At 41.3% G+C, this 14738-nt stretch overlaps 1 protein-coding gene across 1 annotated transcript in view; it reads left to right on the top strand.

The window, feature by feature from the left end:
• LOC134578475 (uncharacterized) overlaps positions 1-11926 on the top strand; it is a 133592-nt gene extending 121666 nt beyond the window's left edge. Inside the window, exons 11-12 of the mRNA XM_063437474.1 lie at positions 3236-3442; positions 11655-11926. Coding sequence (XP_063293544.1) covers positions 3236-3442; positions 11655-11926 — 479 coding nt within the window. The remainder of the gene's footprint in view (positions 1-3235; positions 3443-11654) is intronic.
• The last annotated feature ends 2812 nt before the right edge of the window (positions 11927-14738 follow it).

Genomic DNA, 14738 nt, shown 5'->3' with positions numbered 1-14738 from the left:
TATATATATATCCAAAACAGTCAACAAAACACATATGTATATTTGTTTCAACAAAATAAATCCTATGTTATAAACTCTCTAGCTCTTAGATTATGCATCAATCCGGTAGTTATTGCGCCTCACAAACATTTGTTTAGAAGTCTCCTACTTCATGGTCGCCAACATGTGGTGTATTCCCAAATTCTATAAATTATGTATGCATACACATATAAACTCTGGTCCGTCTACTTTAACAAATATTTATTCAGAGACAAAACAACAACACCATACAAATAATGACACACAATCTAACTAACTAAAACAATAACAACAACCACAATCAAATTAGCCCATGTCTGCTCAGTAGCACAGCCAAGAAGGAACAGAGAGGAATAGAGATAGAAAGAAGTGTGTAAAGGTATTGAATTACCTATTACCATATCAAAGGGTAATGCTTATCCCCCTGTAAGAAAGGCATACCTGAGCTTGGTCACATGACCCCTGGTCACCATATTAGATTTATGACAACATTTTACCACATTGTGCACGGGGCTGCGTAGCCTCAGACTGCAAAGAGTGCCCATGATGACTCCTGTCCACTGCCAAAAGCCTCTTCATGGGGATATAAGCATGAAAATTGGACGAGGGAACAATGGAGGAAGGTTGCCTTTTTTGATGATTTATGTTTTATTTTTTTAGATCAGGTGGATGGCAGAGTGGGTGTGCGTCATTTACCTGGGAAAGAGAGCATTATGCTCTGGGCAATGCTCTTCTGGGAAATCTTAGGTCCTGGCATTTATGTGGATGTTACTTTGACACGTTCCACCTACCTAGAGATTGTTGCAGACCACATACACCCTTTAATGGCAATGATGTTCCCTGACGGCAGTGCCTTTCAGCAGGACAATGCACCTTGCCACACTGCAAACATGTTTAGAAAAGGTTTGAGGAACCTGACAGAGAGTTCAAGATGTTGCCATGGCCTCTGAATTCCACAGATCTTAATCCAGTACCGAAAAGACAGGACACATTCAGAGGTCTTGAGGAGTTCATGCCTCAATGCATCAGTGCTGTCTTGGCAGCACGAGGGGGAGATGCACAATATTAGACATTAATAGTCCGGTGGTTTTAATGTTGTGAGTGATTAGTGCATATACTCTATATCCCCATGGCTAAAAGGCTTCCCTTAAGCCTGAAATAAATATTGTCCATCTGCTACAGACAGTATAACCTATATGGCAAGTTAAGTGACTTAGTTCCCCCATATGTGAGCTTTGCATTGCATTTGTAGCAGAGCTCCCTGTAGCCCTGCTGGGTACCTCCGCCAAGGATCACTTCCTAGATGGAACTGGGGAAACCTCGCCGTGGCTTGACTGGGGTCCTCCTGGAGCCACTCTGTCCTGGAACAGAGCAGGGGACTAGCTCTATTTCCTCCCAGGGACTGGACGACACTCAGTCCTGGGAGCTACAGTCCTTACAAGGAGTTTCCCTGCTGAATCCTCCACAAACTAGAACAAAACGCTGAGCAGTGAATAGCCCTTTTCCCTCCCAGTAACTAGGCAAAATGTAGTTCTGGGAGTATAACTGATTAAGATGCCTTTTATGCACAGACCCCGGCATGGGGTCTACAAACAATACAATTCAAGCCCCTCCCAGAGATCCCTGTGCCTGGGGGATAATTTAATTAAAGACCAGTATACCAGTTAGCTCCCAGTAACAGAGAGCCAAACATAAAAACATTAAAACATAAAAGTACCTCAAAACATCATAAAATCATACAATAACCCTACATGTCCTACATCCCCAAACAGCCCTGGTCTGAGCACCCATGCAGTGTTGGGGAAGTGCCACTGGGGCAAAGATCTGACCGTCCGCACACATGGTCCTATACCCAAAATAGTTCCAGAGAAATGTGTACTCTCAGGGAGCATTAGTTCCTCTTAGTCTTAGGCACCTTCCCTCGAAAAATCGCTCTCCTGGTGAGTTGCAAAATGGTTCAAAACATCGGACCAAGTTGCCTGGGAACTGCAAGGTCACATAGCTGAAAACAATTCCATAACATTTGCAGCTGAGGACCGTTCATCAGTTGGTTCATGTGAACGGCCACCAGGGAGTGAGCATTTGGTTAAATACAGAGATGGGAAAGAGCCGAACCAGGGGCATCAGGGGAAGTCTCTAAGTGTGGCTGGGCAGGATAACTCCAGAACGGGGTCTCAGACCTGGACCATAGTCGGTGGGCAGGAGGCCAGCTTCCACACTCCTCCAGGAGTTCATGGCAAACGTTTATGGGAAGGAGCGCTTGTCACAGCATTTTTCACTGGAAATATAAAAAACATCTTTACTTTAAAATATAGTGTCCTATATTATTGGTGGTGGGACATCCTAGAATACAAATAGCCATTATGAGGCATTCTAGTCACTGTTGCCTCCCCAATATGGATGAATATGCAGCAATGTCACTCCTGGTAACGAACTACAGATACATCTTTCCAAAATGAGACCACCATAGACAACTATACATTCCAGTAAACATAAAGTAGGCATACAAATTGCTGTAAATTCTATGGACTAGAAAGTGATTTTACACTGTAGAACAGAGTGAAAGATAACTACAACATTCTATTCTCTTATAACATCTGGAAATAAGGCAAATTACATTGATCAAAATAAGGAACACTTGAAGTGTCCTGGTGCCCACCTCCCCCATTGTATGAACTCAAAAGGTTTTAGAACAACTCCTACCTGGCGTCCGCCAGATGCCACTCCTGGCCTATAATACTTCTGAGAGCATGAAGCTCTTAAAGCATGACTCCTAAGCAGGGCTTAGCTCTTGATTGAGAGTATCAAATGATCACTCTCAGTCAATGAACTAAGCCCTGCACTGCTAGGCACAGTTTAGATAGAGAGCTTCCAGGTCTCCATAGGAAATAGTGGAAGCATGACCCTGCAGAACCCAGGTAACATATATGTTCTAAAACAGTATGACTCTTTGCAAGCTGTAGTAGTTATGGAGCTACAAGTGTTCCTGTAAACATCTACCCTACCACATTGTTCTTCTTCTGTGACATTATATAGTGTCATACTCTGCCAGGGAAAGCAAATCATAAGGGTATACATTTCATTTAGGGATATTTCACAAAACAAGCCCCAATATATATTTTTTCATATATTAAAAAAAAAGACATGATAAGATAAGAATGAGTGAAAATAACACACACTATTTTTGTGACCATAACCTTGCTTGTTTTTTACACAGGTATATTCTGCTGTGCATTCATGGCTATAATGATTTTCAGTATAGCTGGATATGTGTTGACCTCGTACATGGTGGACCTTTCTTTTAAACAATCAAAGGTCCCAAGATGGATAATGATTTGCTTTCTAAAGAAGTTGGCACCTGTGATTGGGGTAAAATTAAAGGTGGCTAAAAAAGATATGGAAAGAGTGCTTGCAGTAGAAAATGGTAAGTGTATATAGAACCTAATTAGATCAAATATAGATAATAATAACCTAAGGTCAAATAAAACTTACTAATGACCACAATAGTCACTTTAGTTGTTAGATTTTTAGATACTGCAATAAAGCATGCTTTAGCACAAGGAGTACTCCTTAAAGCAGCACTGTCACTCAGAACTTACATTCAAGTACTTTCTCAATCGCTTCTCTTCTCTTCCTCTTTCAGGATCTGTTCTTCTTTTCTTCCTATCTTATCTAGTTTTCTTTAAAACATAAGACAAAGTAGGGACTACTTTGTCGTATGGATTTTTCCTACGCTTGACCATCTTTGACCCAAGGAGGAGCTTAAATCCATTCCATTTCCTATGGTCAAAGAAATTTTACCCAATAGTTACCCTCCTCCGTGATCATGTGTTGCTTCATTCGTCATTCGAACGTCCTATCACACAGACAGGATGCCAGTAAAACTACCAAATTTCGTCCTAACAGAATGAGTACAGTTTGTCCGTTCATGTTAGGATGACATTTGATAATTTTTGTTCGGTTCAGAATTTCATTCCTGCGGATGCATCTTGCAGCTGCTTTGTATATAGCTCCATAATTCCCACAGTATTATGGGGCTACTAAAAAAGGAAAAATATAAATCCATAAAACCAATTGAATTAATTACATTTAAAAAAATACCTGAGCGCCCAAAAAAAGCCGCAATAAAAAAATTCCAAAGGCTAAAAAAAAGAATCCATCTTCACCCAACGAGGGCTCTACGCAGACTGAGCAGGGTGGGGAAAGACATATAAAGCCTTTCAATTTGACTCAGCGTGCTCTGATTGGTTGGCTTAAGCCAGTATATAAATACTCTATTTACTTTTTGATGTCAGGTATCTCAAAAGAAGAGAGGAAACAAAATACAGAAAATAGTAAAGTATGGTTTAACAATTGGCTACCTACAATACAATAATGTAACAGGGATACACTCAAACTTTGTAGAGTTACTGAAAGCTCTGCTGTTTTCAGTTTGGACAGTATAATTCCTAAGTATATAATACAGCAGTGATGGTATTTCTCCAGAAAGTAAATTATGTGGAGACAAAAAGTGGAGATATCCAATGGTACAATTAAGCACCGGACAATCATGGAGATTAAAAGGTAGGTATCCTACTTACATTTTCCAGAGCATGGGCCTGCTCTAGTATTTAGAACGTTGGTGGTATAATTCCCACCTGGGATTTGTAGCACCAGAAAGTCAGTAGGTAAGAGAGTTACAAATCCAAAATAAATTAAATTTAAAAGGATTAACTTTATTACAATATAAAAATCATCAATAGTATAAAAAAGAATCCAAATATACTATAAAACATAAAGAGCCAGAAATATATCAGCACTATGGAGATAAGATAATACTCAATTTTAGCTGTGCTGTACCGCAGTGACACATACAGCATACACCAACAGAATGATATTACCAAAATAAGCACGCTTAAATTGAAGAGGAAATATTCTGAAAGTAACAAAAACAAATATAGTGCAGACTATCTAATTAAATGTAAAGCACAAATGGGGTAAAGGGGAGAACTCACATGGACCAGAGCCCTATCACCCATCGCTCTGTGTTTGAAAAGCTCCACTTGAGAGGGATGTTCCCAGTAGTCTGGTGGTTCTATGCAACATAGGACAAAGAGAGGAAGAAACCCCTCTCTTTGTCCTGGTTGGCTTCACTAATTGCTTCTGGTTCAGGCTGTCGACAATTGATGACATCATAATAGATGCTCTTTATTTATTGGTGGGGTAGTATGTAATAACATTTTAAAATATGCGCGAGCGTCACCGGATGTAACATCTCACAGCTCTTCACATAAATAGGTATCTTTTGGCGCTTTCATCACCCGGAAGTGACGTAGTGCCGCGGAAGTATGGGAGATGTAGTCTGTCTGTGGTTTGCGCTTGCGTAGTTGTCTTGTCGATTGCGAATGCATAATGTAAATCTGGCCTGAGTTTTCAAAAATAGAGCAGAAATATATAATCTGTCATCTTGTCATCTTGTCCAAATCTAAAAAAATTATTGTTTCGTCGCAGTCATCGTTCCCTCTGCCTATTCCTATGCAAACCTTTTTCCAGGCAGGTACACACTTCTGCCTGCAGCGTGATAGCTCCTGTCTTGCAGCTCTTAGGACTAGCTCTCTTTTAACCCTCAGACTAGAAGGATCATGCAGCAAGCCAACAGGTCTGAAGACTGTTACTGGGATATTTAAAAATCCATACAGCTAACACAGCTCCAAAAGGACCTAACATACTCAACTTTATTTGTTTTTCTCAAAACTAACCCATAGGCTCATTTCATAAAACCTATGGTGACAACTCAATAAAAATACAAACAATCAAATCACATTAGACAACATACAGGAACTTATAACAACATGAGATATTTATAAACGGGTGGGGAAGACAATAATTAACACAAAATATCTCTCCACAAAATATCTCTCTATAGAATTAGCAATATGCAAATCTACCTGAATATACAAATTAACAAGCCTTGTTATTTAGGTAGTGCATATAGCTGTTGCTGCCAACAGAGAGTGTTATACAGGCTCCATAACCAAATCCACCTAGCTGGTAACAAGCTATGCCGCTTTAATGGCATTAAATCCCTCCTTTCATAGGGTGGCATAGCAAGCCCTAACTTCATTAACGTGTTAAGAACAGCCGGAAGCTAATAGTGGCTAATAATTGTTAAGTTTCCAAACATTATTGCTACTTTTTAATGGATGGTTGCCAGATTTATAATTTGATGATCAACCACAGAAACACGTACTGTGTAAATTGTTATCATAGCAACCACACCTTCAGGGCCGGATTAACATAGGGGCTGATGGAGCTGCAGCTCCAGGCCCAGGCCCATGGAATAGGCCCATTAAAAAAAAAAAAAAAATAATAATTCTGCACACACTCCTGACTGGTATTTTACTGGCACAGTCGGTATTTGAGGCTGCCTGGCTGTGCAGGTATTGCAGTAATACCGGCAATACAAATGCAGGTATTTTTCTCAGTATAGATGGAGATTACTCTGCAATACCAGCACCGTCCAGTTGGGGTCACTGTGTGTGGAGAGAGGCAGGGATAGGAAGTTACAGCATATCCCTGCCTCTCTCTACTACTCACTGATCTGTGAGGGAACAGCTACACAGCACGGAGAATCCAGACAGCAGCTTAAGTAAGTGAGGAATGGCGGGGGGGGGGGGGGGGGGGGAGGGGCAGCAGGGAGAAATGGGGACACTGAGACACTAGGGGACACAGACACTAGAGGACACTGAGATACTTGTGGACACTGGAAAACATGGGGACACAGACACTAGGGGACACTGTGAGACATGGGGACGCTGAGACACATGGGACGCTGTGAGACATAGGGACATTGGGAGACACTGAGACATTGGGACATGGAGACACTAGGGACACTTAGTGTCCCTAGTGACTCAGAGTCCCCATGTCTCCCAGCCAGTGTCCCCATGTCTTTAAGCCAATGTCTTCAGTGTCCCCAAGTCTCCCAGTGTGTGTCCCCATGTCTCCCAGTGTCCCCATGTCTTTGTCCACAAGTGTCCCTAGTGTCTCAGTGTCCCCTAGTCTCCCATGTCTCTCAATGTCCCTAGTGACTTAGTGTCCCTAGTGTCTCAGTGTCCCCATTTCTCCCAGTGTCCCCAAATATTTGAGTCCCTGTAGCGTATGGTACTAGGGCTGTCCTAAAAGACTGTGGTAAAATTGCAATTTATGTGTTATTTTCTATTTATATAGGTAAATTGTATGTGGAATTCGTATGCTTGTTCGGTAGTTTCCATCCGTACTCCATACGAATCGAAACTACCGAACCAATAGACCACCCCAGAGAGAAGTGTGTACCTTATTAAGCTTTCACACTTCTCTAACCACAAGTTAATCGGTACATGTATCTGGGTGGCCGCCGTTCGGTATACGAACACTTGGCGGCGGCCATCTTACGCATGAAAATCTCAGCGGTGCTTGGTCATCGAGTGTCTGGAACTCAAACCGGACACTCGATTACCCGAACACCGCTGAGACCTCCGGAGCTCCGTAACTCCCGAGCGGGAAGGCTAATCAGCCCCCCGTTCGGTAAGTTTAAAGTACCAAACAAGGGGATGCATACAAATGCAAGGTTAATCGTGGATGGCAGTATTTTTTGTGTGTTTTACCTCCCGAACGAAGACCGACTGCAGGGCCAAAAAACATGGAACCCTTTTCGGATACCACCTCGTGTGCGGTCGGTCAAATTACACCCTCCACCTTACTCCCGAACCCCTGGACCGATCTGGGTGAATTTTGGATATGTTAGTCACCCAGATCAGGGCTACCAGGGGGTACCCAAAGTAGGATTGTCACTGCTGGTTTTAGGGTACATTCAGAACTCGGGGAAAACTACAGTATGTGTAATGGGATTAAGTGTCATACTAAGGGGAGGTAACTGTTACACTATTGGGTACTGTATTGATTAAGGTGAATCCCTCCCTTGCATGGGAGAATGCTTTATAAGGAGACTGTGTGGATTAAAAGTCAGTTCTGCTCCTGATGCTGTGTGTCGTCCAGTCATTGGGATCTGTATGGGGATATTCGTGGATTACTTGTTTGCTGGAATTATTGCTTCATGGTGTTTTTACTACTTGTTCCTGAGCCTCACTGGGATCTATAGTGGAGTTAACCTGTGGAATACCAGGCCTCCGCTACAGACCCCATGTCTCCCAGTGTCCCCTTGTTTCACTGTGTCCCCTAGTATCCTAGTGACATGGGGACACACAGACATGGGGACACTGGGCGACATGGGGACACTGACACTTTGATACATAGGGACACAGACACTGGGTGACTTGCAAAACTGAGACAATGGGAGACAGGGAGACACTGGGAGCAATTCATCTATACAGCAGAATCAAACTGTGTAGTTTGTTGGTGATTTTACAGAATTGTCTCTTATATCACTCCTTGTGATTTACATCATGTGATGTCATTCATAACTAATTAATTATACAAATGATTAAGCCTGGTAGTGATGTCCCGAACGGTTCTCTGGTAAATAGTTCCTGGCGAACATAGCATGTTCGCGTTCGCCACCGCGGGCGAACACATGCAATGTTCGGTCCGCCCCCTATTCTTTATCATTGAATAAACTTTGACCCTGTACCTCACAGTCAGCAGAACACCCTCCCTAGCAGACCCTCCCACCTACTGGACAGCATCCATTTTAGATTCATTCGGAAGCTGCAACCATTTTATTTATTTTTTTCAATTTATTTATTTTTTTAGTGCATATAAATACTCCCCCCAGACACTCTGTATTACTGCAGATACTCCCCCCAGGCACTTTGTGTTACTGCAGATACTCCCTCCAGACACTCTGTGCTACTGCAGATACTACCTCCAGACACCCCCAATCAGAGTGCTATTTGTCATTTTACACAGCGTGGGAAAATTCCAAAGAACTTTCCCACGCTGTGTAAAATGACACAGAGCACTCTGATTGGTTAGATTCCAAGCCCACCAATCACAGTGCTCTGTGTCATTTTACACAGCGTGGGAAAGTTCTTTGGAATTTTCCTACTCTGTGTAAAATGTCAAAGAGCACTCTGATTGGTGGGCTTGGAATCTAACCAATCAGTGTTCTGTGTCATTTTACACAGCGTGGGAAAGTTCTTTGGAATTTTCCCACGCGGTGTAAAATGACAAAGAACACTCTGATTGGTGGGCTTGGAATCTAACCACTCAGAGTGTTCTGTGTTTTATGGCCCCCACCCATCGCGCAGGGGTGGGGGCGGGGGGAGGACAGTAGGTCCCCCCCAGTGTGTATTAGGGTCCCTGAGGACAGGTGTCAATCCATATCTGCCAAGTGACCCTATGTAGGCGGAACAGTCCCTATACTGCTCTGTGTCAGTGTGTGTCAGGGATCCTTAGGATAGGTGTCAATCCATATCTGCCAAGTGACCCTATGTAGGGGGAACAGTCCCTATTCTGCTCTGTGTCAGTGTGTATCAGGGATCCTTAGGATAGGTGTCAATCCTTATCTGCCAAGTGACCCTATGTAGGGGGAACAGTCCCTATTCTGCTCTGTGTCAGTGTGTATCAGGGTCTCTGAGAACAGGTGTCAATCCATATGTCAAGGTATCAATATGTCATATGTCAGGTGTCAATCCATATCCATTGTGATTTAGGAATGTTAGGTGATTTATGCCCTTTATGGATTAAAACCAGACTCTGCATCAACTGTGTAATTTTCCATGGGAGTTTTGCCATGGATCCCCCTCCGGCATGCCACAGTCCAGGTGTTAGTCCCCTTGAAACAACTTTTCCATCACTATTGTGGCCCGAAAGAGTCCCTGTGCCTGCCCATTGAAGTTTATGGCGGTTCGCCCGGTTTGCCGGTTCGCGAACGTTTGCGGAAGTTCACGTTCGCTGTTCGAACAGAAGATTTTATGTTCGCGACATCACTAAAGGCTGGTATTTTTTTTTCCAAGAAAGGTGACAACTCTAACTACTCTTCACATACTCTTGCTTAACCCCTTAAGGACCAAACTTCTGGAATAAAAGGGAATCATGACATGTCACACATGTCATGTGTCCTTAAGGGGTTAAAGGAACACTATAGGGTCAGGAACACAATCGTGTATTTCTGACCCTATTATGTAAAAAACACCATCTAGCCCCCCTGACCCCCTGTTGCCTCCCTAAATATAGTAAAATCTTACTTGTATTCAAGTCTGCAGATGCTGGCTCTGCCTCTGAACTGACATAATCAGAAGTGGTGGTCTGAGCAAATTATAATGCTTCCCCATAAGATTGTCTGAGACTGTCAATTAGGCAGATCAGGGGCAGAGCCAGCACAAGTCAAACATAGCCCTGGCCAATCAGCATCTCCTCATAAAGATAAATTGAATCAATGCATCTCTATGAGGAAAGTTTAGTGTCTGCATGCAGAGGGTGGAGACACTGAATGGCAGTGCTTCACACTAGGCAGTACTGTCCCAGGAAGCAACTCTAGCAGCCATCTAAGGAGTGGCTAGTGGAGTTATTTTCTCTGAAAAGACTATAATGCAAAAAGCCTGAAGGGAATGATTCTACTTACCATAACAAATACAATAAGCTGTAGTTGTTCTGGCGACTATAGTGTCCCTTTAAGTTTGGAAGCTCAAGAGGGATGTATGGCAACAAAACATGTGTGGACTGGCTGACAATAAAATTAGTTTAGGTAATGCAGACTTTGGTTTCTCTAACACTGTGGCATGTCTCCTTTCTTCTACACTCACTGCATACACCTTTACTCTGTCCCAGACTATATACCAGGAATTTCTGCCTGCTAGCAAGAAGGTAAGGAGACAAGTGTACATGTGAGTGCTAGGGGACAGTCCTTAGAAAGCGTGGAGTAGGCGCATCATTTAATGCATTTATGACAAGCTCAGGGTTCTGCCTGCATTGTATGCCCTTAGTTGGACAGTCTGTATGATTGGCAGGTGGCCTGACATGCATTTATGCCAGGCTGGCCATCCAATTCTTTGGACAAACATGCCATGTTCACCCCTTTTGCCAGGTCTGGTCACGTGATTCGCGTCAGTGGCACACCCTTTTACCCTGCCCATTGACTTCCTGCTTCACTGGACATTGCTATTAGGGGGTATTGATTTACTTGAAAGATGAAAGCATAAATTAGAGAGAGATTAGCATAGAGTATGTGTTTTCGTATAGCTGCATCCTTTCCCTCCAACACCATCGCCATAAGATACATGACAATTGGGAGGTATGGTTGTTTTAGTGTTTTTGGTCAATAAGATTCTGTAATTAGGCCCATCATAATTGTCAGCTCCAGGCCCACTGGGCTCTTAATCTGGCCCTGCACACCTTGCAAGTAATAAAGGCACATCCTGAGCATGTGTACTTCCATTTGTGAATGGACTTAGCAGGAGATAGCGATGATGTATTCAATATATTAAACTGTGATTTTGTATGCAGCCAAACTGTAGTGACAAAAAAACTGTAGAGTAAAAACTGGTCAAAAAAAGTAGTGTCAATATTGGAAACAAGCACAGATGGTCCAGATGTCATTAGGAGTAAGATTAGGGAACAGAAAACAGATATCAAATATATCACAATAGGACAATAGGTTTGGCAAGTCTGTATAACACACAATGCAAGTCCTAACTTACAATCATTTATCATGTCTACAGATTGTTATGATAACAACACAAAAAGAAAATTACAACTTTACAAGAAGAGAAAGAACTTTCATCGAAAAGTCATCCTGGATGCAAAGATCCTAAGGAAGATGCTGGCAGAGATTGTTAGCATCCAAGAAAAGTGGAACATGTCTATTAGCAAGGATAATATGGAGTCCGAGTGGTATACAGCAGCAGAAGTGATACAGCGTCTGATCCTGATTTTTTATATTTTGCTTGTGATTGTTGTGTTTATTTTCCTAATTGTTGCTTGGGTGAATTGAAATTGGGGTGGGCTTTATAAAAATCTCTCAGTCGAAATGCAATATTTTTCTCATTCATTCTTTTTACAATCTTCATTTAACTAAGAAAGAACAAAACACTTTGAAAAAAGTATAACAAATTAATGGAAAACCATGCTATTTTTTTCAGTATAAAGTTCACTTTATAAATTGTGGCAATTTGTAGAAAGATGGTCTTATTCCTTTAATAACTCATGTTTGCTCCTCTATAGCCCTGAGTCTCTAACTCCCTGATCTCTTGAATTTTAGCAAACCACTACTGCATATTCAGAGGTTTGAAGCGGATTCCACAGGTTTAGCAGATATGGCTAGTTTTTTTCTTTTAATTTTTCAAGGGAACTATCTGTGTAGAAAAAAGACAGTTTTTTAGAAGGTTGGAAGGACGGGTAAACAAATTATATCAACACTTCCAGAACAGGAGGATGCTATCAGTGCAAATTCCCACCAGGTGGGATAGAAGAAACTTTTGCTACCACCACATCTCCACCTCTAGGCTGAATTGTTGATATTAATTTTCTGCAGTACATATGGGGCTCTTTACAATATAGTGAGAACCTTAGTACCAGTGTACTAAATTGTAAAACAGATAGAACTCTAATGTGTCAGAATTAGCTTTTTTTATGGTTAATAAAGAGTACTCCACACAGGGCTTGTTCCCATCTATGTTGGAATACAAACTTGGAATCATCCCTGAAATTTTAATATAGGGAGGAACTGTTATGATCTAACTGTTCTCCACTCATGCACAGTTGCTCATAAGGGAACAACAGTTTTTGACGTTTCTTTTTCTGGACACTGTTCAATTTGTGTATATTAGCATGTGAAAATCTAACAGAGAAGGAAGGGGTTTCAGCCCTATAGGTTATTTGTACTTCTATTGCCCCCTACTCCTCCTTATTTCACAACACAAAGTTACACCTCTCCCCAATATATAACCACACACACATTATTTATTCCAGTGAACCAATTCCCACTCCAAAATAATACATCCCCACATGCACAATACCAATCAACTCCCTTCACAAAACATATGCTTAACAATTATTGCCCTTCCTCCACAAAATAGAAATTACTCCATTTGTCTTCCTTCTCCTTCCTAATTTATTACACAAATTCTACATCCAATTCCTCCAATTTACACAGCAAGATATGTATGCCAATGAATCCCCTTTCATTCCAAAAAAACAATTCCAAAATAGCTCCTTATATACCTCTACCAATTATTCTCCTTTTTCCTAAAAATAGTTCCCACATATTTCCTACCATTTTAACGCCACTGGCCAGGCTTGGTCAGGGAATGTCACATGACCTGGGCTGGGAAAACAACAACATATCGATCTGTCTAAGTGGGCCATCATTGGTAGTGATAATGGTCTCCCTCAGCCTGGCACATTTTTTTTTAACATTGCACAACACTAAGGGGCAGCAGAAATGCTAGCTACCTAAAAACTAGGATCTTGGATCCTTTCTCCAGAATGTTCCCGCCCCCTCAACCCCTCCGATTTGGCTATTTCTATGTTCATAGATGCTTATTTCATTCGTATGAAGTATGAATTCATATGAACCGTGTGATGTATTGCGGTAGAAACGGGCGAACAGCTGTTTTAGCATAGGCTGTTTGCACGATTCTTCCAGATTGCCTGTCTCCAGCATTTTACAGTTGAACGTTTATATGTTACTTCGAGACTGGTGCCCCCTACTGGTTAAACTAGATATTACAGTTAGATTATAATTAACTTCTCGTATATCTAACCTGCTATTTTAGCTGACATCTCATGTCCTCTTGATGTTCTACCCACAGGTGCATTGCACAACTATTAACCCCTTAAGGACCAAACTTCTGGAATAAAAGGGAATCATGACATGTCATACATGTCGTGTGTCCTTAAGGGGTTAATCAGAGGAATTGTTCCTGTTTCGGTCAACTTCCCTATACTGTCAATTTAGCCTGGTAAAATTTGTATAAACTTGGTTTATTTAGATAATCCCTCCTGGTTTTCCATTGGTGTCAATTTCAGACCAGACTGTTTTCTTTTTTCTTTTTTTTTTTTTTTATATTATTTCTTTATTTGTCATTTAGTATCATTTACATAGAACACCAAAAGACACTACAGACATAGAAAACAGCAAATAACAAAGGGAAGGATAACATGTTACACTTGAAAACAGTGCCAATTAGTCTATACAAATATGAAAACAATTTATTATTTAACACATACAGTATTACGCTGCAAAAAATTGTAACCTCAGGTCAAAGTCGATCTAAAAATACCAATGATACTATTAATTACTCTAGTTAATAAGTAGGAAGATAGTCTACCAGACATATTGGTTTCTAATACCCATCTCTGTAGAAGACAATCTAATAAGATATTTTGTAACGTCTGGATCCGTTTAATATAATGCTGCTGTTCATTTATGGTATAGGGAGAAGAAGCCAAGAGGTCTTTTTCCATACGGAGCTGGAATAATAGTTGAACCATAAACTGTCTTTTTTGGAATGGTAAATAAGACTTCCACTGTCTTGCAATTACAATCTTAGCAGATAGAAAGCAATGAGTTACAAGACCTTTAGATAAAGAGGGGGTTCAATTCCATTTTAAATGTAATAAAGCTGTGTCAGGCCCTTTTTTAATTAGGATATTGAAAGATTTAAGAATTTCGAAGGCCCAACTCCATAAACATTTTACTAATTTACAGTACCACCATATATGGATGAGAGACCCATCCAGACATCCACATCGACAACAATGAGGGAGTTGACCGGGATACATCTTATTTATCCTTTCTGGTG

Source organism: Pelobates fuscus, chromosome 12 (assembly GCF_036172605.1).
Source record: "Pelobates fuscus isolate aPelFus1 chromosome 12, aPelFus1.pri, whole genome shotgun sequence".
Classification (NCBI taxonomy): domain Eukaryota; kingdom Metazoa; phylum Chordata; class Amphibia; order Anura; family Pelobatidae; genus Pelobates; species Pelobates fuscus.
This window is presented reverse-complemented; position numbering and strand designations above follow the sequence as displayed.